Genomic DNA, 24,997 nt, shown 5'->3' on the forward strand with positions numbered 1-24,997 from the left:
ATTAATTAAGGTAGATTGAAATTTCAATACTTTTTGAATGCAAATCAAATGTTATAATTAACTACAACCCTAATTTGATCAATTTAATATTCCTTGGTTTCATTCATGATATAATCCAATAATTAAAATAATAATAAAAATAATTGAAGTGATTGTTCATATAAAAATATTTGAAATTTTAATAATTAAAATTATTGGTAAAATTAAAGCAATTTCTACATCAAAAATTAAAAAAATAATTGTAATTAAAAAAAATCGTAAAGAAAAAGGAAGACGTGATGAAGATTTTGGGTCAAATCCGCATTCAAAAGGTGAACATTTTTCTCGATCTGTTAATGCTTTTTTTGATAGAATTGATGCTAATATTATTACTACTCTAGAAATAATAATTAAAATTGAAGTTATAATAGCAATTGAAAAAATTATTTATACTACTAGATTAGTAGACCTTATGATTGGAAGTCACATATACTTGTATACTATATAAATAATTAATTAATTAACCTCCTCATCAATAAATTGAAATATAAAGGAATAATCAAACAATATCAACAAAATGCCAATATCATCTCAAGTAGCACACTGGTGTATAAATTGGTGTAAATTTATGGATTTTGGTACAAATCTGATAAGATTGAATAAAAAAGAACGTTTTGGTGTATTTGTTATTCCACTAGTATTTCTTTCAAATCAAAATTCTACCTTTAACATTTTGGTACTATTTATTCATTGAGATTAGTACGAAAACTACACCAGCTCCTAAAATGGGCCACTTTTTTCATTTGGTTCACAAATAGCTCCACGTTAACAAATGTCTTTAAAATTATTCAGGCGACATTCTGAGTAGTGATGTGCTGAATTCTCGGTACCCAATACTTGAAAAAAATTTCGGTAACCAATACTTCCTTTTCGGTACCCGATACCGATTCGACACACTAAACTTTCGTCATTATATCTGTGCCGTTCAATTAAAGTAGCTTAAGCCACTTTAGATGGTTTGACTTTGAATTAAAAAAAAAATCAGTTTCCTTTGAAATTGTTTTATATTTTAATTAAGGGGCATCTTGAACTACATCTTTGGCTAGTTAAACGTTAATATATTGTTTGGGAATCCAATGAAATGGGGCTTTAAAGGGAAAATGACCTATCTCGACATAGGCTACTTTTGGGGGTAAAAATTATTGATATTTTATAAGACATCGCCTAAAAACCCAAAATGTACAAATAAGACGGTCCTTTCTCAAGAGATGAGCAATGTGTTTGTATGTATGTAGTTAAGTGAAGCAAAGTATAATGTGTGCGTCGAACAAGGCAGGCAATTAAATCTGCACAATAATGATCAAGGCGAATTTAATAAGGTGGTGGTAGCCGTATATAAGTAAAAAATTACACTAACAAATTATACGCAGATATTAATACTGTCATTAGTATGAACTACAACAAACACGTAATTTTGATGTAATGTCCTCCACGGCGAAAAATTCAGATACGCCGGTAACACCACCTTATTAAATTCGCCCTGATACTGATGTCGCAAAACACACTCTCGCCTTCTTTTACTTATCGCAACCGTCTTTCCAATTGCAATAGTTCTGGTGGCAATATTATTTATTTTTAATAGCTGACACTATATGTATGTGTACATATAACTCATATTTTTGGCTGTAGCGCGCTTTTATTAGAAATTCCAAGATTTCGGTACCGAGCATCGAAAGTATTTGATACTTTTTAAATCGGTACCGAGTATCGATCAATACTTAAAAGTAGCGACTCAGCACATCACAAATTCTGAGAACAATTGACAGTGGACCAAAGAATCCACCAAAAAATGAATATTGAATACACCACACAGTAGCTTTGTTTCTTTACAGATAGGCGCATTTACACAAGGTAGTGTTAGCCGAATATACGTAAAAAATTACAAAAGCAAATTACAAGAAACACATAATTTTCACGTTATGCGGTGAAAAATTCAGCTGTTGCTCCAACATTAGAGAGACTAGGCACAGCTACTTTGATTTGCTTCTTTTACATATTTTTGTATTTTTTGATAAAAATGGGCGATTTATTAAATTTGATAAAGTGTGGCAAAACCTGAGTATTTGTGAACAATTTTTAAACATAAAATGCGATTCAAAATTCGCAGCAAATACATATGTTCAGTTGTCAAAAGCATCGGTCAGGTGTTTACTAGCTAGTTTCTGCTAGTTTGCGTTTCTTGACTTTTTCTATATTTCACTCGCTGTGAGCGTAATTCTGTAATTCTTCCAATTCTTCTTTCTGATAAAGATCTGCTAGTAAAGTAAAGAAACAAAGCTAGTGTGTGTGCACATAATACGCTGCCTGTTTTAATATGAGCTTATTATACATACCCCAGAAGCCTGCTATCAGTGTTACCGTTTTGATAAATTGGTAGTTTCATTTCAGGGCTGTTCTGGTTTCGTTCGAAATTGATTTCTCATCGATTTGGATTTCCGATTCCAAATTTTAAAGATGTTTTGCAATCCTATCAAAGCTTTGATGTTATAATAGAAAATAAATCCTATTCAAAATGTCAAAAATGCATTGAGCTGTTGTTGCATAGTATTCGTTTATTAGAACATTTGTAAAAATTTTAAATAAATTTTGTTGAATGGCGGTAATACAATGGTGATGTGAAAGTAGAAAAGCGTACTGAAATCGTGCTAAAATGGCTTAAAACTCGTACCGAAATATTAAGATTATGTTGCTGACATTCCGTAATTTTATTGCATCATGGTTAAATAAAAACAAATAAATAAAAATAAAATTGCGCGAGCACAGTAATAAACTTTTTTGTTACCAAATATAAAATGTTTATATCGATTGTATTTTTTTTACATTTTAGACATAAAATAATTGATATAAATTTAATTAATATCAAAGATTCATACTTTTGCATGAAGTAAAATCAGAAACGAAATAAAATATCAATATCTGATGATTAAAAAAAAATTGGTAGTTTGGAAACTGATTTGGTAGGATTTTTTGTTCCTAAAAATATTGTCGAGTGGTAACACTGGTAGGTATATTTAATACACCAGCGGTGAAATATGCATCAATAAGGCACCCCTACACGCTTAAAGTTTCACAAATGCAGCTATAAGTTGCATAGTATATATGAGTACGAACAACAGCGACAATTTTTTCTACATAACATAGGCGAACGCTGATTTGATTTCTTCTTTTCGTACGCGAACGTTAACAAAACATGTTGAAATGTATACGTTCGCGTTTGCGTTCGAATAATGGACGTGTGGTAGGCGCTTAAACTTCTGTCAACTGTGTTCATTTGGCAAGAAACATTTTTTATACCAAATTCTCAAACTGAATTGTGTCTAGGGCAAAATAAATACACCGTTCTTGGCTTGGTAAATATTCTTGTACCAAACTCAATAATCTGTGTAAGTTTTCAACGACGACCATATTTTCAAAGTATTATAAAAGTAAGGCTAAGTTCACAACCTAGAGTAATAGCGTTACATGATGCAATGGAAATCGCTCAATCCAAAGAAACTTCTTCGCCAGCATAATCGCTGGCGATTAAAAAGTAGCTAGTGTTTAAATTGCAGCAAAATTATACACGACTAATTTTTTAGAATAGGGGAGTTTACGATGAGTAGCATTTTAGATTTAAAGTTGCTACGTACCAATCTAGCACATATTTTGTTGTTGGGAAAGCAACAAAACGTGTGATACATTGCTACGTAGGGATTCCCCTAATATATTTTTTTTGTTTCCACAACCCTTTGACAATTTATACCGAAACTTAAGCATATTGTATTGTATATAATAGCAGTAAAAGAGATGTTTAATTTATTATATAAATATGTACATATGTATATTTTTTATTTAGTTGGGCTTTAAGTATGAGAAAAAGCTTTTTTTAATTTTTATTTGCTTGCACAGCGATAAACACCAAAGACTGTGTAAATGTTGGTTAGAAGCGATTTTTATGTATTCTCGCTACGCTAATATGTTAGATTGTAAACTTAGCCTAATACTGAAACTCAGCTGGACGCCATATTAAAGCTGTATGACTATTATTTAACTAATTTAACAATTTCATTATGTACATTGGCTCAACTATGCCACTTTATGTGTATTTTCGAACCTTTTTTAAACAGCGCATCTCTTAAAAATTTAATAATGGCGAAAAATTTATTGCTTTCAAAATATAAGTTTTCCCAGATTTATTTAAAAATCTTCAAATCGTTATAAATTTTGGGTCGCTCGAGTTTTAGAGGGGGTAGTACCGAAATTCACTCGACAGAATGTACCTCGTTTTTAAATTAGGAACTCACATTCATATATATTCGGGATTTTCTTGCCTGCATATTACGAAAAGGAATGCTGAGATTTATAAAAAGAATTCCAAGTCGCGCAGATTAAAAAAGAGCTTCGGTGTAAATTTTATGACTGAGTTAATTTTAAATTTGATTAGTAGTAAATTTTATTCCTCGAATCCTTTTGTACTCTTCACACTCATGAAAATATATTTATGCTAGAATATGATGTAAATTCTTTACCATTACGGTGTATGATTTGAGCCAATACCAATACGTATTTTACACCAACGGAGTTTATATTATGTTCTAGAAACAAGAAAACTTGTATACCACTGGCATAATATATATGCCGAAAATCAGTAAAAAAAAATTGACGGTAGGTGTAAATAATGCACGAAAAAACGGTATAACTTTTACACTGAATCGAAATAAACTGTTCAAAAACTGCGCTTAGAAATAGCATATTTTTTATATTGAAAATGTATATCACGCCGATGTAAAAAATACACAAAATATTTTGGTGTATTTTTGACTTTTGTGCTACTTGAGATGCAGCAGCTTCAAATCCAAAATGATGAATTTTCGAAAAGTGATTATTTAAATGTCGAATTAAACATACTAATAAAAAGGTAGTTCCAATCAATACATGAATTCCATGAAAGCCTGTTGCCATAAAAAAAGTAGAACCATAAACTGAGTCTGCAATTGTAAAAGGGGCTTCAATATATTCATATGCTTGTAAAATAGTAAAATAAATACCTAATAGTACTGTAAAAAATAATCCTTGTGTAGCTTGTGAATGATTTCCTTCTATTAAGCTATGATGTGTTCCTGTAACAGTTACTCCTGAAGCTAAAAGAATTGTTGTATTTAGTAAAGGAATTTGGAATGGATTAAAGGGTTTAATTCCTATAGGCGGTCATGATGCTCCTAGTTCAATAGCAGGTGATAAACTTCTATGAAAAAAAGCTCAAAAAAAAGATATAAAAAATAATACTTCAGATAAAATAAATAAAATCATCCCTCATCGAAGGCCTAAAGTAACAGAAATAGTATGTAATCCTTGAAATGTACCTTCACGTGATACATCTCGTCATCATTGATAAACAGTTAAGATAGTAATAATATTTCCTAATACAAATAATGAAATATCATATTGATGGAATCATTTTACTAAACCTGAAACTGAAGTTATAGCACCAATGGGTCCTGTTAAAGGTCATGGGCTATAATCTACTAAGTGAAAGGGGTGATTAGCGTGTGTTGACATTAATTACTTCTCTAGAGTATAATGTTCTTAATACAGCAAATACATAAGATTGAATAATTGCTACTGCTGATTCAAGAATTAATAAAGCAATTTGACCAATTAAAAGTAAAGAAACAATTATATACGGAAGTGAAGGGCCCGTATTCCCTAATAATGTTAGTAGTAAATGACCTGCAATTATATTAGCTGCTAATCGAACTGCTAAAGTTCCTGGACGAATTACATTACTAATTGTTTCAGTGCAAACTATAAAAGGTATTAAAATTGCTGGAGTTCCTTGTGGCACTAAATGAGCAAATATATGCTGAGTATTATTAATTCATCCATAAATTATAAAACATAATCATAAAGGTAGTGCTAAAGTTAAAGTTAATGTTAAATGACTTGTTCTTGTAAAAATATAAGGAAATAAGCCTATGAAATTATTAAATAAAATTAATGAAAATAATGATACAAAAATAAAAGTTGATCCTGAGTGACTTGATGGCCCTAGTAATGTTTTAAATTCTTTATGAAGTGTTAATAAAATTGAATTTCAAAATACTTGGTAACGTGAGGGTATAAGTCAGTACACTGATGGAATTATTAATAATCCTAAAAAGGTTCTTATTCAATTTAATGATAAATTAAAAATTCTTGAAGAAGGGTCAAATACTGAAAATAAGTTAGTTATCATTTTCAATCTAATGATTTAGTTGATTTTTGTGAAATCTGAGATTTAGGGGATTTAGGAATTATTGAATAATGTCCACTAAAATATTAAGCGCCAAATTTTTCAAAGGAGAACCGAATGTAATGAAAAATAATACTCATTTTTACCAAAAAGGGGTAACTTTAAACCTTTGTAGAAAACGTTGCGAAGCGAGGTAGCAAAACCTTCCTGGGAATTGACCACCATTAAGGAATGCTAACGTAATGGAGTTAGATGGAATGAGTTAGATGAACAGAAGCTGCTTCGGTTAAAACTGCTTTCTGAGTTATTGGCGTTCAAGTTTTTGATGTGTTATAACTTATTGTTGTTGTAGATAGTATTGGAAAGAGTTGTCTACTGCGGAAAAAAACGTTAGATTACCAGTATTCGACCCTAATTTAACTGTAATAAACGCTTTCGATCGAAAAATATGTTACCTATGTTTTTTCTGAGTTACGCTCTTTTTGGCAAAATAAAGAAGATCATATTCTTGTCCAGTGGCCCAAATTATGCGAAAAAAAACTCCTTTAAAAAAGTAATTTTCATTTCGTAAAATTGTATTTTTAAACGAGTAGTATTTAGTTCTTTCAAACGATGTATTTCAATGTACATACATCATGAAAATTTTGTACAAAATTCCTTAGGCGCCGAACGCCGCCGCCGCGCCGATATTTTCGTAACTCGGCGGCGGCGCGTGAGGAACGACAAAAATCGGCGGCGGCGTGGCTCGGCGGCGTATACCTCTAATACGAACCATGTGCAGACTGCCTAACATTGCTGACGATGGACACATCGTCACTTTTACTGACGATGGCGATATTAAACATAGGGATAGAAAAAATTTAAAACTGCGCCTTAGTGGTTTCAACTTAAACCAAAAATTTTGACTATTTTTGCTTTTAAACGCTCTTTTGCATTGGCCACAACGCAAAAGTTCTTATTAGGCGCCGCGAAGTAAGCGGGCATTAGCTAGTAATATAATAAAGTCAACCAAACTGATAATATGAAACGGTTCCAGCAATAGGTCAATGTGCATGTGAAAATCTTGCGTTATTGCTTGCGCTATCAGCATGTCTCTGCTTTATTTTACTGTGATAACATTTAACCTTAGTTGCAGATAACAAAAAATTAATAAACACAAACTGCACTTTATGTATGTATGTACATTAGACTGCATCACTCCCCATACAAAAAAAAAATCGATACTGTGTTTCTATTGGAATTATAAGATCTATTGTATTTTAAGACGCCCACCAAACCCGATTTTAAAATACCTTCAAAAATGGAGTTTTTTATGAATAAAAATAGTATCTTCAAGAAGTTTTTGAAAAAAATACCCTCAGATGACAAAACCGATTAAGCTTCAAAAATCTGCATACAAATATTTCAAAATCTTTTCAACGGAATCGTAATAATGAGATCTTTGATGCTGTTTTTTAACTTTTTTCAAAGATTGGCATAAGAAAAACTTGAATAACTGAACCTAACTATTCCGATTTAGACTTGTGAGGTATCATAGGAAAGGTATTTTCTCACCCTTTTTATTTCTTTGCTAATAAACTCATTCAAAGGATGAAAGAGAAAGGTAGGATGAACGAACGTTACGCCGAGTTGAAATAAGATTTGTTGGTATCAGTGTTGCCACTGGCTTAGCCTTTAAAGTATCCGTAAAAAATCTAAAACTGTATCCAAATTTTGACAACGTGCGTCTATGGAAAACAAACTCGGCCCCTTAACATACTTACAAACATGTAGTCAGTATTTTCCCATCCTTAGACACGGATTTGGGAAACAAAGGCCCTTCATATCAATTCAGGTCTATTACATGCGCCCCACGCTTTTCATTTTCAATCTCATAAATTGTTTATAATGGCTTTTGCTAAAATTTCAAAATCAAAAGTTATCAAAACAAATTCTATGGGACTGAGAAATATTATTTTCTAATTTTTAGTCCATTTATAAAAGCGTGGCATATTAAAAAGTTTTTTATTTAATTTATTTTCTGCTTTTTAGTCTTGTCTGCATAAAATTTTGCAATATATATTCAAATAATGTAACTTGCAGTGAAAAGAGAACAGAAGACTATGCAAGCAAAATGTTTTGTGCACACGTAGAGTATATACATAAATACTTATGTACATAAATGCATAAATCAGGAATTAATGTCATTTAAAGAATTGGCGTGTCGCCCATTTCTGCTGTAGCGTATGTATTGCATACTTTTAAGCGCAATATTTAACTTCTCCTGGCGGGGCGACATCTAGAGTCTTCTAATTATATGTCTTTGATATGATATCTACAACGAGGTTGATATGTAGACTAGGTTGATGTCTAGACTTTGCCATAGATACCTTTGCTATATTTATAGTATAAATGGTGGTCTGGACTAGGGATGATGCGAATGTGGAATTTCAGACATCCGCGAATGCGAATGCGGGTGCGAATATCTAACAGCTAACATCCGCGAATGCGGATGTCAGGTATTTTTAAGAAACAATTAAAAACTAGCTTAATGGCGAGATCGTTGTTTAAACAGTACTTATAAGCCAAACCAGATATGTCAGATTTCTCTAAAGCTTTTAAAAAAGAATTCTTCATTCTCATTCCTTTGGCTGTTTCAGAATTTGGGGAATCTGTACCTTCATCAGCGTTTTTCGATTTTAGTTTTTGTAATTCATTTTTAATACTTTCTCTGCGACTGGTTTGAAAAAAATGTATAGCGAGCTAAATAGGTGTATATGGAAAATAAACTATTATTTTTTAGGAATGAAAATTTTGAACAAAATTCTGTTTTCAAAGTCGTGGCTGCCAGAATATTGTTATTTTTTAAAAAAAAGCACCCCGTTTTTTAAAAGCATTTGAATATTAGATAGCTACGTAATTCTTATCTAATTAAAGGTCAGACCTATAGCTTTTTAATTATTTGAGCATCGATTCTCTTTATAGCCAGACGTTGATCATTTCTGCTGGAAATCCCTATTGAGTGAGCTTACTCTTTGACTTTAAATTACAAAGAAGCGGCAGTTTTACCACAGAAGTTTTTAGCCAAGGATCCAATGTATATCTCAATGAAAAAAATTTTGCCCGACAAGTAAACAAAATTACTGATTTTAAAATTTTTGCTAAAAATAAATTCCCCAAAGAGCCTCGATTGAAATTATTGAAACCAATATATGTAACATCAAAAGCAAGTCACGAAAATTTGGTCAAGAATTAGAGTGCACACTTTCTTCTTTGTATCTAGTAGTTTTTTTTTAAGTTTGGTCCAAAAAAATCTTAAAGAAAGAAACCAATGCAGGTATTTAAAGCACAGAAAAAAAATATCACTAAAAGGACTATGTTCTCTTTGACGTATGTCAGAGGTCAAGTAGAAGTGGGAACCCATTGATTGCTCGGTTATATAGCTTGAGAAATAATAGAGGGATTCATGAAACGTCGCAAAGTTGTTGCAAATGTCGCATTTGTCACGAAATTTGCCACTCTGCGACACAGCTGATTACTTTTGTATGGAAACTTTCTTGCGACGTTGCCATATTATTTGAGCTGGAAATCATTGCAAAGACAAAGTCTCGAAACACATGTTTTTTACAAGCTTTTATTTAACTTCACTTGTATGTATGTATGTCCTGGAACTTTGCAATCAATATTTAACAAACTTCCCCATGAGCTACAGACTTGAAACTTCAAACTTAGCTCAGAACTCGAGGGCAATGCAATATAAAAGATGACTTAATCCGCTAGGTGGCGCAGGAGTCGAGATATTTGTAAAACCCGCATTTATAGTCTGATTTGGAAAGAAATAAATCCGAAAAAAAATCTAAAAAATTTGCCGATAGGTGACGCAGGAGTCGAGATATTTGGAAAAACCGTATTTATGACCCGATTAAGTTCACATTTAGAATGCATATTGCTTAGATGAAAAGAAATAACTACACAAAGAATTTTGTCAGTTATAATAATTAAAAAATCGGCATCTGTGCTCCGATGTGGTTTATATTCACAATATGTGTATTATCTATTTCATTTGAAATATATTGAAAACTTTGTATGTTAAGGTCAAATCTAGCACGTTAGGTAAAAAGTGTAGCTAAAAAGCAGGGTGCGGCAAATTTTGGTCGCATTGAAAGAAAAGGACAGAATGAGAAATATAGACAGTATATTATTAATTGCAAGATTTCAAAAAACTAAAACGTAGAAAATAAAATTATAGTTAAAAACTAAAAACACGCTTTTATCACAACAAGAACTAAAAAGTATAAAATAGTTTATAGATATAGCGATTCCGTTTAAGAAGAATAGGAATTTCCCTAATTTGATTTAATTTAACATTTTAAATTAGCTAAAAATAGGATTAAAGTGAATAGCCCGTAATTATAGTCAAAATGAAGTCCACTATAAAGTTTGCGGCAGTTTTTTTTACAGATATGCCATTGAAAATTATGTCAAGAAGCTGCAACTAACTTTACAGTGGACTTTATTTTGACTATGACTACGGGCTCATCACTTTTATCCTATTTTTAGCTAATTTAATAAAGTTAAATTAAATCAAGTTAGGGAACTTCCTATTCTTCTTAAACGGAATCGCTATATCTATAAATTGATTTATACTTTTTAGTTCTTGTTGTAAAAAAAAGGGTGTTTTTAGTTTTTTAACTATAATTTTTTATTGTCTTCAAATACTTCAAGAAAAAGTATATCAGTTAAATCTGCTTCGAAATATAATTGTGAATACTTTTATTTTTCTCTAACGCGCAGCATTTTTAAAAAACTTTACGTTTGCAAACTGGAGTTGCGATAGGTCGTTCATAACACTTTGTTCGCAACATTGCCATTTCACCAAAAATGCCACTTTGCGACGTCTTATGAATCGCACTAATATGTTTAAATACATGTTTATCAAAGTTGATAAATATGGCTTTTGACCACTTTTGTTATACAAATATCCTCACGACCACAGGCAAACATATTGGCTACAATTTGGCATTTTGTCTGCCATATATACGTTTTATCGGTGCACTTGCACAACATTCGCATTCGCAAAAGCTCCGCATTGATTATTGCGAATGCGAAGGCGAATAATAAAATTAATGCGGAAGCTCCGCGGTAGTGAATGCGAATGCGAATATTCGCAACAACCCTGCTCTGGACACACAACATTTCAAGTTGATAACAGGGTTGTAAAAACCAAAACTGGTCAAAATGTCACTTAACTTAATCACCTGACCACAAGGGTATATAGGTAATGGGTGAGTCCGCGCTTCCGCCTCATCCCCTGGGTCCACCTCGACGAACAAATAAAGCTTATCAGCCTCGTAAACCTACTTCTGACGACTGCCCCACCCGTAGCTGTCACGGGTGGGACATGCTTTACTATTGAATTATTCTTATCTAACTTAGATAAAGCACTCACACAATTAATATATAAAACAATTTTGTTAAAAGCAGATGAGTTCTACTATATGTTTTTCTTACCAAACTTGAATTATGAATCGCAAATTATTTGTCAGCACTTTCAAAACACCCTACTTTAAAACCACTTAAAAAATTTACTCGAACTTGATTTCAAAACTAAAAAAGGTAATAAAAATGCATTTTAAGATTTTTACAAATGTCTTATCCACATATTTGTTAGTTTTACAAAGAAAAAAATTTTTTCAGTGAGCTTCAGTTTCCCATAGAACCTCGCTTATATTTAAGGTCACATTGAATATTGCTGGTTATTCATTAATTAAGTGAAAAATAAAAAATAATATAAAAATATTCACAGGGCAGCAACACCTAGGCCATAACCTAGGGTACACTTCAGGGTTTTAGTCTTAATTTTCCCAATTAGAGATCGAATGGCACTGACAGTGGTGTAACTATACCATCTGAGGCCCTTGGCAAGTTCTTTGGATGGGGCCCTCCCAGTAAAAATCGTCACGTTGTAATTTAATTTTAAACCTAGAGTACTAACCATATTTTACAAAAGTTAGTACTAATGATCGTCGATTAGACGATGTCTTGTTAAAACCCTGTTGTTTGAAAAACAAAACTAAACTAAATGTTAGGTATACATAATATTAAACCTATAAATTTGAAGTTTGAATTTAATAATAAAACAACTTTTAGGTTCATAAAAACTCAAAAATGTTGTTTATTCAATATATTTCACATACGCTTCTATTTTATGTATTTTATATAAGCGTATCAAAAAAGGACTAAATTTTCTGCTGGACTTCACAAACGAGAAAAATATAAGGCAAAAATTAACAAATTATAATCGTATTAATATAAAAAACAATACAACTTTAATTAGAAATTAATTTTGCATATGAGACACAGGTCTAAACTTTGTTTCGGCGAGCAGTTAATGCAAAAAAATGACACTCCGATAGTTCAAACAAAACAAAATGCCTTCTCTCAATAATAGAAGATAAAGGACTAACCGTGTTTAAAATTTTATCGCAGTCATAATAATAGATTGGCGCTTACAGATATGTTAGTGTTTGGCGTAGTCCATAAAGATCGAAGCATTCCATAAACCTTTCCTATTGTATTGTTTTATTTCCATAAAGTCGTCAGTTTTGAATGTGTTCTTCTAAATACCGATGCACTGCGATTTGCTTAGATTCAGGACTAAACCACTATCGCATTTCTGAGTTCTAAGTCAGCATTAAGACTAGTGTAATTGACACAAGATCACAAATTTTAGTTTTGTTTTTGTTCTCCAGACGCCACTGACCAATTCCTATGTAGAATTGCTCGGTGATTCCAAAAATCTAGTATTTTGACGTAGAATACGTCTTAGGTTTCGATATGGAAGCTATGCTCAAATGTTGTAGCTGTAATTTTTAGAGCTTCACGAAAACGCTTGTGGAACAAGAACTAATGAAGCGATTTCACAAAAAATATGGTGTTTCAAACATAAAACTCCAAACCTATCGACAGATTCATTTTTGTAAGTAACCAATTCAACAATACAAATTACCATTAATTAGGTACAAACAAACAAAGAGATCTTAGATATATTTTTCAAAGCAACAATAAATGTTTAAAATAACAAAATAAATTCTACAAAGTAATTCCACACTCTTCCTGAATGCATGGCAATTTTTTTAAATTTAAACCTCATAATTAATTTAATATTTTTCTGATTTTTATACTCGAGCGCCCTGCACCTACCTGGCTACGACCATGCTTACACCTTTTCACTATCACACTTAACTTTGCTTACTAAGTAGTGTTCGCCACAATATGAATGGCAAAGTACAGGGTGTAAATAAAAACTGTCGCACAGGTTTTTTGAAAAATAAAATGGTCATTTATAGATTTTGCGAAAAGAAAGTATTTTATTGTTAACTTTGTAAATATTTTACTTTAATTTTATTAATTAGTTTTAAAATTTTAACCTTTATTTGCATTTTCCAGCTTTGGGAGATAAGTATGTACATGTCCTTTTCATGGGTATTTTTTTTTTTTTAGAGAAACAACAATGTACCCATAATTGAAACTTGGGGAACGCATTACGTTATAGGTACACAGCTAGATATTATATTGCCAGCACATACTGCTTGTGAACGATCACCAATGTGCGATTTTACTAAATTTAAGGCCGTTTAATAAGTTAAATAAGTTTTTAAGTTTTAGACTTAGGATTTAATGGCTACGATAGAAAGAGTTAGAAAGGTAGCGTGATTGTTGTCGATGTTCTGTCTAATATCACCAGAAACTTTTATGAGTGCGTCGTACAACTTTTGTTAGACCTAAATCCATATTAATAAGGGTTCAGCAAGGAGTTGCGACTTAAGTATAAGTTTATCTGGAGGTGCACAACGCGCTCTAGGACTTTGGATAAGAAGGGAACTATCTTAGCTCGTTTTCAGCTTTCCACACTGCTGCCGAAGTTGCCAAGATGGTATTCAGCGCAAAACTTACCTACGGTTGAATTTTAGGTAGAATGCACTTGAAGAACGTAGCATTCGACTTAAGGTTAAGTATAGACTGAACAACTTCACAATCATTAACACTCTTGAAACAAAAACCAGAAGACGTAACATTCAACCAAACACTGCTCATTCACATTCAAATTTTCCGGCACATACATAAATGCTTTTGGTACCAATATTTTTAGAACTATTGCTACGCTGCATTGGTGTTCATAATAGCTAAGCTTTTGCTGTTTTATAGCTTTGGTAGCTTCTCTTCGCCGAGCCTTGAAATAACTGTAGGTTGTTTCACACCTAGATCGCTTCCACTTACGATACGCCGCGTTGCGCTTGCGAATCAGTTCTAATATATGTACATAATTGTTAAACCAAAGGGGGTTACGAACACTGTTTGATTTAGTTACGAGCGAAACAAATTCTTCGAAGACTGTATTAATATGGGTCTGAATGAAACTTATCTGATCGGTTGAAGAAACCAAGTTGTAGACGGATCCCCAGTCGGTAGCAACGAGAGCTACTTCAAGTTGCTTATAATCAATGTGGTGAAAGTCCCGATATGAAAACGATAACTCATTACAATTGTTCATGAAATCAAATGTTAGAAAGAAAAGAAGAAGAAAAGAGATTGTGCTTGGAAAAATTCGGAACGGAAAGTTGGCCGTAGATTAGTATTTTTGACATGTCAATTATGACTTTTTATGTATATATTTTTTTTTGCTGGCAGTATCACGCATTTTCTTCCATAGAAAGTATGTTCGAAAATTTTTTTATATGGAAGAAAATGCCCAGCACCATAAAAAATTGCCAAAGAATCAACGTCTTTTATAGATGCTTCAAACTTGCACTCCATCCTACTATAATTTAATGGGCTATAAAACTGCATACCTAAAATTTTTCTAAAAGCCCTGAATACAGTTAAGTTTTTTGCATCGAGCGTTTTTCGACATATCGTTACTTTATCAGTAAGTAATGACACTCAATTACAACTCCATATGTATGTGGTAATATTAGATCGTCTATAAGCGTTGGCAAAAAAATAAGGCAAAGTCAGCGTCAATGACAGTGCTATGCTAAAAATGCTTTTCGTTCATACTTGCACACATTCCAAATGCTTTAGACTTGCAAAATTACACGGGTGGTTTGGAATTTTGACCCTTTTCGTTTGGGACATAACCCCCAGAAAAAAATTGGGTTTATGCCACTATACATATCGTCGTTTAAAGTACAAAACTGCGTATCGTCATTCTGCAAAACCGCGTAACTGACATTTGCTGCCAAAAACTGGGTTTGCTTACACAAGCTCTTGGCTCAATCCTTATCCATTCGTCCTGAAATATACTAGCCAGAAATATGATAGCTTTATAAATAAAATTATAGTTTAAAAAACTAAACCCTCCCTATTATAATTGCCATTCGTACTGTCATCAGTTATGTAACTTGAGAATAGAAATCGCTGCATCTTTTAGGCGCATCAATATTACATAGTTACATACATCCCGAGCTAATAAAAGGAAGGTAAGAAGGTAATAAAAAGAGAACCATTTTTAAATATAAGAGTTTTTACTCTCTAGAAAGTAATTTATGCAACCTCACGTACGCAGTTTTGCATTTTGTTGATACTCGGTTTTGTACTTTAAACGACGATATAAGGCATAATTTTAAATTTAAAAATTGGTATTATGTGACTGACCAGAAGTCCATTTTTTATATGGGATATACATAAAAAAGTGGATTTCAGGTAAATTTAACCAAACCCAAAACGTAAAGCATCTCGACTTCGTAATAAATATTTTTGCGTTTTGCAGTAAAAAACATTTTCTTATACTATTTCCGAAGGGCGGTCTAGGACACCCTGAATATACACATAAATATGTACAATCTATTAACATTAGACTGCATCACCAAAAAAAGTTGCGGTTTTTGTGCCGGGATTTTAAAACTTATCATATTTTAAGACGTCCACCAAAATATTTCGGAAAAATATTAAGATTTAAGCGAGCTGGACCGATTTGAAAATACGTCCAAAAATGGAGTTTTTTATGAATAAAAATAGTTTCTTAAAGAACTTTTTGAAAAAAGTGTCCTCAGATGACAAAACAGATTAAGTTAAAAAAATCTGCATAAAAATATTTAAAAGTCTTTTCAATGGAATCGTAATAATGATATTTTTGATGCTGCTTTTTTACTTCTTTCATAGATTGATTAACGAAAAACTTGAATAACTGGGCCAAAACTATTCTGATTTAGACTTACGGGATCTCGGTAGAAAAGTATTTTCCCACTATTTTCATTTATGTGCAAAAAAAATGTGTAGCCCAGTTTTTTTTTTCAAATACCAACACGTCTTAATTCAACTTTGAATGACGCTCGTTCATCCTACATTTCTCTTTAATCCTTTGAATGAGTTTATTAGCAAAAAGGGTGAGAAAATACCTATCCAATTATACCCCACAAGTCTAAATCGGAAGAGTTTAGGTTCAGTTAGTCAAGTTTTTCTTATAACAATCTTTGAAAAAAGTTAAAAACAGCATCAAAAATCTCATTATTACGATTCCGTTCAAATCTTTTTTTTTAATTTTTTAAAAATATTTAAGCAAATTGTTTAAGTTTAAACCGTTTTGTCATTTGAGGGACTTTTCCAGAAAACATCTTTAAGAAACTATTTTTATTCATAAAAACTCCCTTTTTGGAGGTATTTTAAAATCGGTCCAGCTCGCGTACATCTTAACATTTTTTCCGGATTATTTTGGTGGACGTCTTAAGATAAAATAGATTTTATAATTCCAATTGAAAACCAGTACCGATTTTTTTTGTATGGGTAGTGATGCAGTCTAAGAAACATATGTACATACTAAAATTTCAATCCATATTACATAATGTCTGCCATCAAAGTTCCAGCTAGTTAAGTAACAGATTCATTCAATTAACTTACCCAATGCATCACAGGGCGCTCTTCGGTGCAGACGCCCATGTGCGTCTTTTGGAATATTTCAAGGTTTGCTGTCAAGGATGCTTAATAACGGCACTAGTTTCCGTCAAGGCAATAAACCCACTACGATATTCCTGCAGCTACGTTGGGCACAGGTCACCACGGAATGGGTGTATGATCAAGAACGGTGGTAGGTTGCACTTGTGGTAAATTACCTAATTGATAACTCGGAAACTCTGGTACACTCATCCAGGCTCACCAAACATGAATAACTATTATAATGATTTTAAATTTACGTTTTCTGTATAACACTGTGTTGGAGGTCGTGTCACAACAGGAAACACTTGCCGGGGTTTCGCTTTTACACTTTTGCTTTGAGGATGTTAAACTTTCGTAGCAGGTCGTTTCAAATGGTTAATCCGCGGGACATATGCACATAGGTACATAAATACATACATTCACGCACTGTAAGTAGGAATGCTGACATAAAATACATCTCAATTAAAAACGCACTGAAATCATTAAATCCCTGCGAATGTGTGTAAATATGTATGTATAAGGTGCTTATAACAGGTATGCAAGAAGTTGACCAAGGCAAAACGGAGTAAGAAGCATAGATACGGGTTGATTTATTTTATCACAAAACACTCGCTCACTCTTTTATTTTGATTTATTTTACAGGTGACATGTAGTTTGAAATGTTTGTCATATTTATTTCCGGCGGTTGTACTTTTTTGTGTACACACCTATAACGCGCTGACTTCATTGAGGCCATAACAATAGAGGATGAATTTGAATTTTTAACTTCCCATAAAAGTCATCATTAACTTACGAGCAGTATTTACTAGTGTTGGGAAGTATCGACTACTTTTGAGGATCGAGTTCTTTGGTATCGATACTTTTAAAGATCGGGTATTTTTCAGAGTACTGAGTACTTTCTTTAAATATACACATGTTGGTAACATTTCCATACTCAGGGCCGTTTTCTCATCTATCCTTTAGATTACCGGCCACTTTATCGACTCGATATACGAGTTTTCGTTTTCTCTTCAGCGCATTTATTTCTCGAATCGATAAGTTTTTGCTCACCCGATGCAACCTTTAAAAGTTTCTACCCAACTTTAAATTTTGGTTTGGTTTTAGTTCATGAGTCAGATATATTAGATATTTCAACCAAGGTTTTGATTTTTGCTAACAGTTGCTCGTGCTCTATATTTGCTTATGTTGCATTGCCAACCTTTGAAATTTTAAGACGAATGTAGTGCAGTTTCACTCTCGCGCTGCCGTAATTACGGAATAACAAATTTATTTTTACCGGTAAGATAAGTAAACGAAAACACTTTAAAGTGAGGAACAATTTAACTGCCCTGTTAGTAAAGGCAACTTTACTGCTTACATTAGAAAACGGCCCTTAGTGTAGAAATCTCACAAGCTAGTAGAATTTTATTTAAATTAATATATGAATCCCAAATTACGTCAAATGAATTGCTAACTGTACTGGGTACAAGTATTGTACTTGAAAATTATTAAACTGCAAACTGTGTACAATCATTTCTGAATACCGTTAAATGCAAATAAAAGTCAGTACTTTTTAAGTCTATTAGACACTTAATACTGAGTACTTTGAATCGATTCTGAGTACATGTATCAAATCGATTATTGGAACAGGGTATTTTTTAGTACTGAGTACTTTCGAGTTCTTTTAGGTTCTGAGAACTTTCGAGTTTCTTTTTTGAGTACTGAGTACTTTCGAGTTCTTTTGTGAGTACTGAGTTCTTTGGAGTACTCAGTATCGATACTTTTAAAAATCGGGTGCTGTCGATCCTTTTCAGAATCGAGTTCTGAGTACTTTTGGTATCGATACTGCCCAACACTAGTATTTACAATTAAACGTCTATGTTTGTATGTACGTAGGTACATACATACATATGTATTAATGCATTAACACTGTGTATATACGCATATATGTATATGTACATATGTACGTATGCATATGTATGTTTGCTACATACATTTGTAAGTATGTATTTGTGAGTATGACGAGGTAAATATTTTTAAGGATGTTGTATATATTTGTCACATGTGCATAGGACGACCGACCAACAATAAACGGCATGTCTCTTAATCAACCGAAAATCTCACATCGGCACTTCTAGGCGGGCGAACAACTTTAAGCGCCTAAATGGAAACGTCATTGCTGACAGTTTTAAATTCATTTAAGGCATTAATTTATGACTGGACCGTCCGCCTTTGCACAACCACGCAATACCATCCGTAAGCAATAAACGGCCAACAAGAATAGCAACTGTTGCAACAACTACGGCTCCATTAAATGCGGTAGCGGACAGCCAGCAACACCGAATTTTTAATGGGAAGCTGCTGACAACTATTAGCCTAACACACTGGCCGGTCTCTGAATGAGATTTCAACCTGTGATAAAATATTAGCTCAATTGTATATGTACATACATGAACGTGCTTATGCATTCACTGCCATCATACATACATGCGTCTGTATGTACATACTTATGTAGGTGTCAGTGTTGCCACAAATGCACTTTTCCTACCAAAACTGGTCGATTTTTTTTTATTTGGTAGGCTGGTAGGCTTTAATGGATTTTGGTAGGTTCCGTGACAATGAGTAATAGTTATTTGCGAAAAATAAAAAATATGTATCTGCAAATATTTTAGCAACCTTTTTTACACGAATATTTCAGCGGTGCGTTCATATAACGGCGGCCGCAAACATGTAAATAATCCTGATTTCTAAGTACAAACTTATTATTGTCGATATGCAATATGAACTCCATATAAACTTTATGGCATACTTGAACCAAGATTTCAGAAAAGTCTGCCAATGGGCTCCAGGCGGAGCTCTTCGGAATCGATGTCTGTGATCGCGAGTGTCATCGTAGAAGCCAAATCAGGCCAAAATAAATATTATGTCTGATATTCAGGTTAAAGACCTTAGACTCTTTTAAAATGGCATCATGGCTTGTGAACTCTTTAACCACCTGGGAGCCCACAATAGAGTAACGCTGTGGTAAGTTCCGGGTCATGAAGGGTTTGAAGGCAACGGAAGGGCTGACTGACTCGCAAAGCGTGGAGACCAAATGCGCTTATATGATCCCGAGCTATTCAGTGGTACATCTAAAGGATATACTGCAGAACTACTTAGGAGCTAGCTGGAATAATCTCAGATTGCTGCCCACTGGCGGAAGTCAAAGCCAATAATACAATCAAAGAGATCCATAGCTCTTTCCAAGAGGAACTCCGAAAGGCTCCTTGAACTTTGATCTCTTACTGGATACCTGAGAGCACACTGCAAGTTAACGTACCATTTAAATTAGATGGGTCTTTCTGTAGAAGCGGACTGTAGGTTTTTTGGGCTAGTGGAGGAAAGCCCAGAGTATATGATTGATACACATTGGAGAACGAGTGTCTTCTCCATCTAAAATTTAGAACATAGCTTCACTCGAAGTGCTTAGCGTTTAGCACAATATATCTTCTTAGATCGCAGCGCAAGTACAGTAAAATGAATTGCTATACGCAGTTTATTTTTTTTTTATTGTACTAGCTCTGTTTTAGTTTTAATAAATTTTATGTTATCTGTATTTTTAATAAACTTGACATTGGAAAAAATATTAAAAACTTAAAAATATGTTTGGTAGGTTTTGAGTGGTTGTAGTAGGAAATTTTGGTACAAAAAAAAATGTGGCTGTGGCAACACTGGTAGCTGTAGACACTAGGCGTGCAGCTGTGTGGCGATGACTTCTAAGTAGTTTCTCGTCTGGACGCAATCTTAAGATCACGGTGGAAATTGTTCGCGGCCTTTGCTGATGAATTTGTTGATTGTGGCATTGGCTCTTCTAATAGTGAATAGGCGAATCGTAAGTGAAAGTAAATTCATAAATATGTACATAACTGTGCATATGTATGTATGAATGTACATTTGCGATTCTAATGTGAATACATACACTCTCTTTTCTCGTCCAGTTTACGGGATTTAGTCAAAAGAGGTCCCCGTATACATATTTCAAATATATTCACTAATATCTTCCGAACTAAATTCTGCAAACCGGACGAATAAAAGAACAGGCTAATAATATATGTCCCTATTTACATACATTCATACACATGTACGCACTAGGGATGCCAATGCCGAGATCATGGTGTTTTTGAGGTCACGAAAAATTTGAAACATCGAATTGATAGTAAGAACTTGTTTATGAATGTGAAGTATTACTTTTGTAAAATGCCGGTTTGACTACAATTAACAAAAAGCCTGAAACTGTACTTTTAAATTGTAGCCCGAGCTTTTTTTTAAGAAGTTTTAAATGAATGTACTTATAGCGTCGTAAATGTAAACGAAATAGGAAGGTTTAAGGAAAAGTTACATAATTTTTTAAACCTTCCTCAAATCGAAAAACTTATAATTTATTCGACTTGCTGGTATAATTATATGGTACAATTATTTTGTAATGGAGGAGATAGACGTCATTATCTTCAAATAGCTTATGAAAGATGTTTTTCATCAGCGGGTTTTGTATGTAACAACTTCTTGCCAAGATTAGAAGACTCCGCTTTCAATGCTTTGCTGCTCATACGTACACATTTTAAGTGCAATAATAACAACACCGTTAATTTCACCCACCAACGTTAATTTCGACCCGCTGAATCCGATTCTTAGGTCCGTTTGACTCGTAAAACCTAACAAATTTCGAGTAAAATGCGAAAAAAGTGGCTAAATCTTCGTTACTAGCCATTTCTTTATAGAATAGAATAAACATTTTTAGAGAATTTGTTTTTGTATAATTTTGTTTACAGCTTTTTTTCTGTATCATTACTTTCAAAAGTACCTGGTATTTACATTGTTATCTGTGATGCATGCGTTCCTCAATCAGATGGTTTTTAAATATAATTTCAAGAATGTGTTACTTTAAGATTTTGTCTGTAGTAATAAATATGTGATTTTAAAAATCAATTTATCTTAAATTTTAAACAGCTTTATTTCAAGGTATGTTTGAATGGCATCCCTAGTACGCACATATGTGCATATGGATGATTTTTTGTGGAATTGCCCAAATACATATAGTTCTAGGCACAGAGGCCTTGGGAATAGTCAAAATCTTGTTCTGATACCAAAGAAACAAAGAATTCAAGCCGTGGCTGCTTATAGAACACAAGTGCACAAAGTCTGTTTGATAATTTTTTGTTTGGAAGAAACTGCCAAAAATTAACGCGATTTTTTACCAACTTCAACCTGGCACTTACTTAGTCATACTACAATGACAACTTGTATGCAAATTTATTGAACTTTCCTGAGTTTCGCACAAAGTTAGAGATTTTATTTTTATGTTTTTTGCTTTAGTATTAAATATATTTTTAATAAAAAAATTCGCGGAAAATTTTAAGTACAAAATGTTGCACATGTTGTATATAGAAATTTATAATTTGATGGGATTTTTATTTCAATTTTAATTTGTCTTTTAAGTTATTTAAAAGTATTATCACTGAAATTTTGTTGATTTCAAGAATGCAAAAGTTGGCAAGTCTGGTGTAAGCACCTGAGTTAAGCAAACGTCCCAATGGCTGGTTTTCAATAGATTTTTTTTTGAAGATTCACATGCAAATATATTTTGCCGATTAAGAACTTGTGTAAAAAAATTTACGTTAATTTGGCAGTGTAAACCAAATAATTTGAAAAAAAATTGTATCAGCTTCTTTATTGATACCACGTGTTTAATATGCCTTGGCCTCATCAGTCGCCACGATTAAAAATTGGCTAAATAGCGCAGGCACAAGAGTGGGAAGAAATAGAGGAAGTAGCGCTGAGAATTGGCGATCACGTCATTTCGACGAGATCTATAATTAAGTACAAATGTATCACAATTTTTTTTAAGTATCAAGTTCGAAAAAACTGTTAAGACAATGCTACCTTTGCTATTTATTATCGCCAATAACCAAAAAATCATGTAACGCACATGCATACACATACTATGTATGGGCGTCGCTACGTAGGGGCAGGGGGAGGGCTAGTAGGTATACAATCTTCGATTACTACCGCAGCGACCACAAAAATGCAGTTGCCAATATAGCAACTCAGTTGCCAGCTTGCAGTTGTCATCTAGAAAAGCATTTCAGCCAGTGGCCACCCAACCTTAGTTAGGCCGATCTGTAGCAGTCACAGAACTGAGCTATATATCAAACTAAAGTGCAAGCTGCAGTTGCAGTTAATCGTGTTTGTCAAAAAAGTAAAAAGCGGCAGAAAAGTCGATAGTAATATGAATAAATATAATCTATTGAAAAATATTAACCATATTTCCGTGGAATTGAGATTCGGAAAAGTTATTAGGTATAGTTTTGAAATATATTTCCCGAAAGCAAAAAATAAAAATAGCTTAAATCCTCAACTTAGAACCTCAAACCATTACACATTTTTGTATGTGATTTTTAAAATGAACGATCCAAAATTAGCTGGTGTACATATTTAAAATTTTTTAGAACCAGTGGTTGAATTTTTGTACTGAAAGGGTTAACCCTAAAAGTATAATCTAATCTAATTTTAACACAAATTTTAATTTTTATTTTGTTTTAAATAAATGTTGTTATAGTTATTATTAATAAAACTATGTTTTATTATTAGTCAAACTCACAACTTCGATATTCTTTAAAAAAATTAAGACAGGACTAGGTATATTTTAGCTCACAGGTTATCTTTTAAGTACATAAGCCTCTACGGCGTATGTTAAGGCTTTACGTTACTCCCAAATAGATTAGGCTTCTCGAGTTAAGAAAGCTTTAGTTTGGAAGTGTGATATTAAACGCTTTTCATAATAAACGGCACCAATTTTCACTGATTATTGCGTTTCAGATTAAGACTAATACCAGATATTGTGAAAGGTTGGACTATACCTTAAAGATGACGGTTTTCTCATGGCCCACTGCACGAAGCTTAGAGTAGAGTAATGTCTTTTAAGAACTTACAAATTATCCTGGGTTATCAGGTGTCTAGCAATACAAAATTAACTGTTGTCTTTCACGAAGATCTTTAAATAAATTTTGAGCTAAGTACTCACCCGTATTTCGGGGGTTACTATTAGTTTTAATAAATTGTTAGTTTCATTTCCTATAAAATTTACCTTTAGGTTTATGCATTTTAAGAATACATCGAAAATTAGTTTTAGAGAATCAATGCGAAATAATTGCAGAAACGATTAACCGTTTTGCTGAGCAACCGAGACGTCTGCTTTTTAAATAGTTTTTGTAAAACAAATCGGCAAGTACATATCGTCCCCCGCATGCCAGAAACATGAATGTGTAAAGATGAAAATTTTGAGATTTTATAATATATCGGGTCCCCCCTAAATTCGATCCCGGCGACGCCCATGATACTATGTATGCATGTACATTAGACCACATCGAAAAATAATAAATCCTTAAATGCGACCGAAATAAATCCTAAATTTAAGCATTTGGTATATTAATTATCTTCCAAGAATCTCCTCTCTCAAGAAAAATTCTAAGGGGTCCCGCGTCGAGCCTTTAGTTTTCCCATAGGAATTACAAGTAAGAATATAAGTTATTTCCTTTTGAGGTCAAAATAATTTTCTGGGATCAACGAAAACACTCGAAACTGTAAGAGTACATCTACATGTCACTTAAGTATTATGCAGGCTCAGATTATTTACATTCCTAAATTATCCTTTTTAATCCCTTGTCCTATTTGGGTCAAATCTAGTATAGAGCAAACATTTGTTTTTTTGGGAACATAAGGAATCTGAGCATGCATAATACTTGAATGGCATGTAATCATCAATGTATTCATACAGTTTCGAGCGTTGTCATTGATCCTAGGAAATTAGTTCCCATT

General features: G+C 33.0%; 1 protein-coding gene across 7 annotated transcripts in view; it reads right to left on the reverse strand.

Moving 5' to 3' along the window:
• The window catches only part of LOC118744129 (protein apterous), a 434,606-nt gene that overhangs the window by 360,370 nt on the left and 49,239 nt on the right, over positions 1-24,997 (reverse strand). For 3 of the 7 annotated variants that reach the window (XM_036476876.1, XM_036476874.1, XM_036476870.1), the window contains exon 2: positions 17,129-17,590. In XM_036476876.1, the coding sequence (XP_036332769.1) occupies positions 17,129-17,167 (39 nt within the window). In that variant the 5' untranslated portion in view covers positions 17,168-17,590. Of the gene's footprint in view, positions 1-17,128; positions 17,886-24,997 lie in introns of all 7 variants that reach the window. The other 4 variants (XM_036476873.1, XM_036476869.1, XM_036476872.1 and 1 more) reach the window with 2 other exon arrangements.

Source organism: Rhagoletis pomonella, unplaced genomic scaffold (genome assembly GCF_013731165.1).
Source record: "Rhagoletis pomonella isolate Grant_MI unplaced genomic scaffold, Rhpom_1.0 Rhpom_scaffold_00008, whole genome shotgun sequence".
NCBI lineage: Eukaryota > Metazoa > Arthropoda > Insecta > Diptera > Tephritidae > Rhagoletis > Rhagoletis pomonella.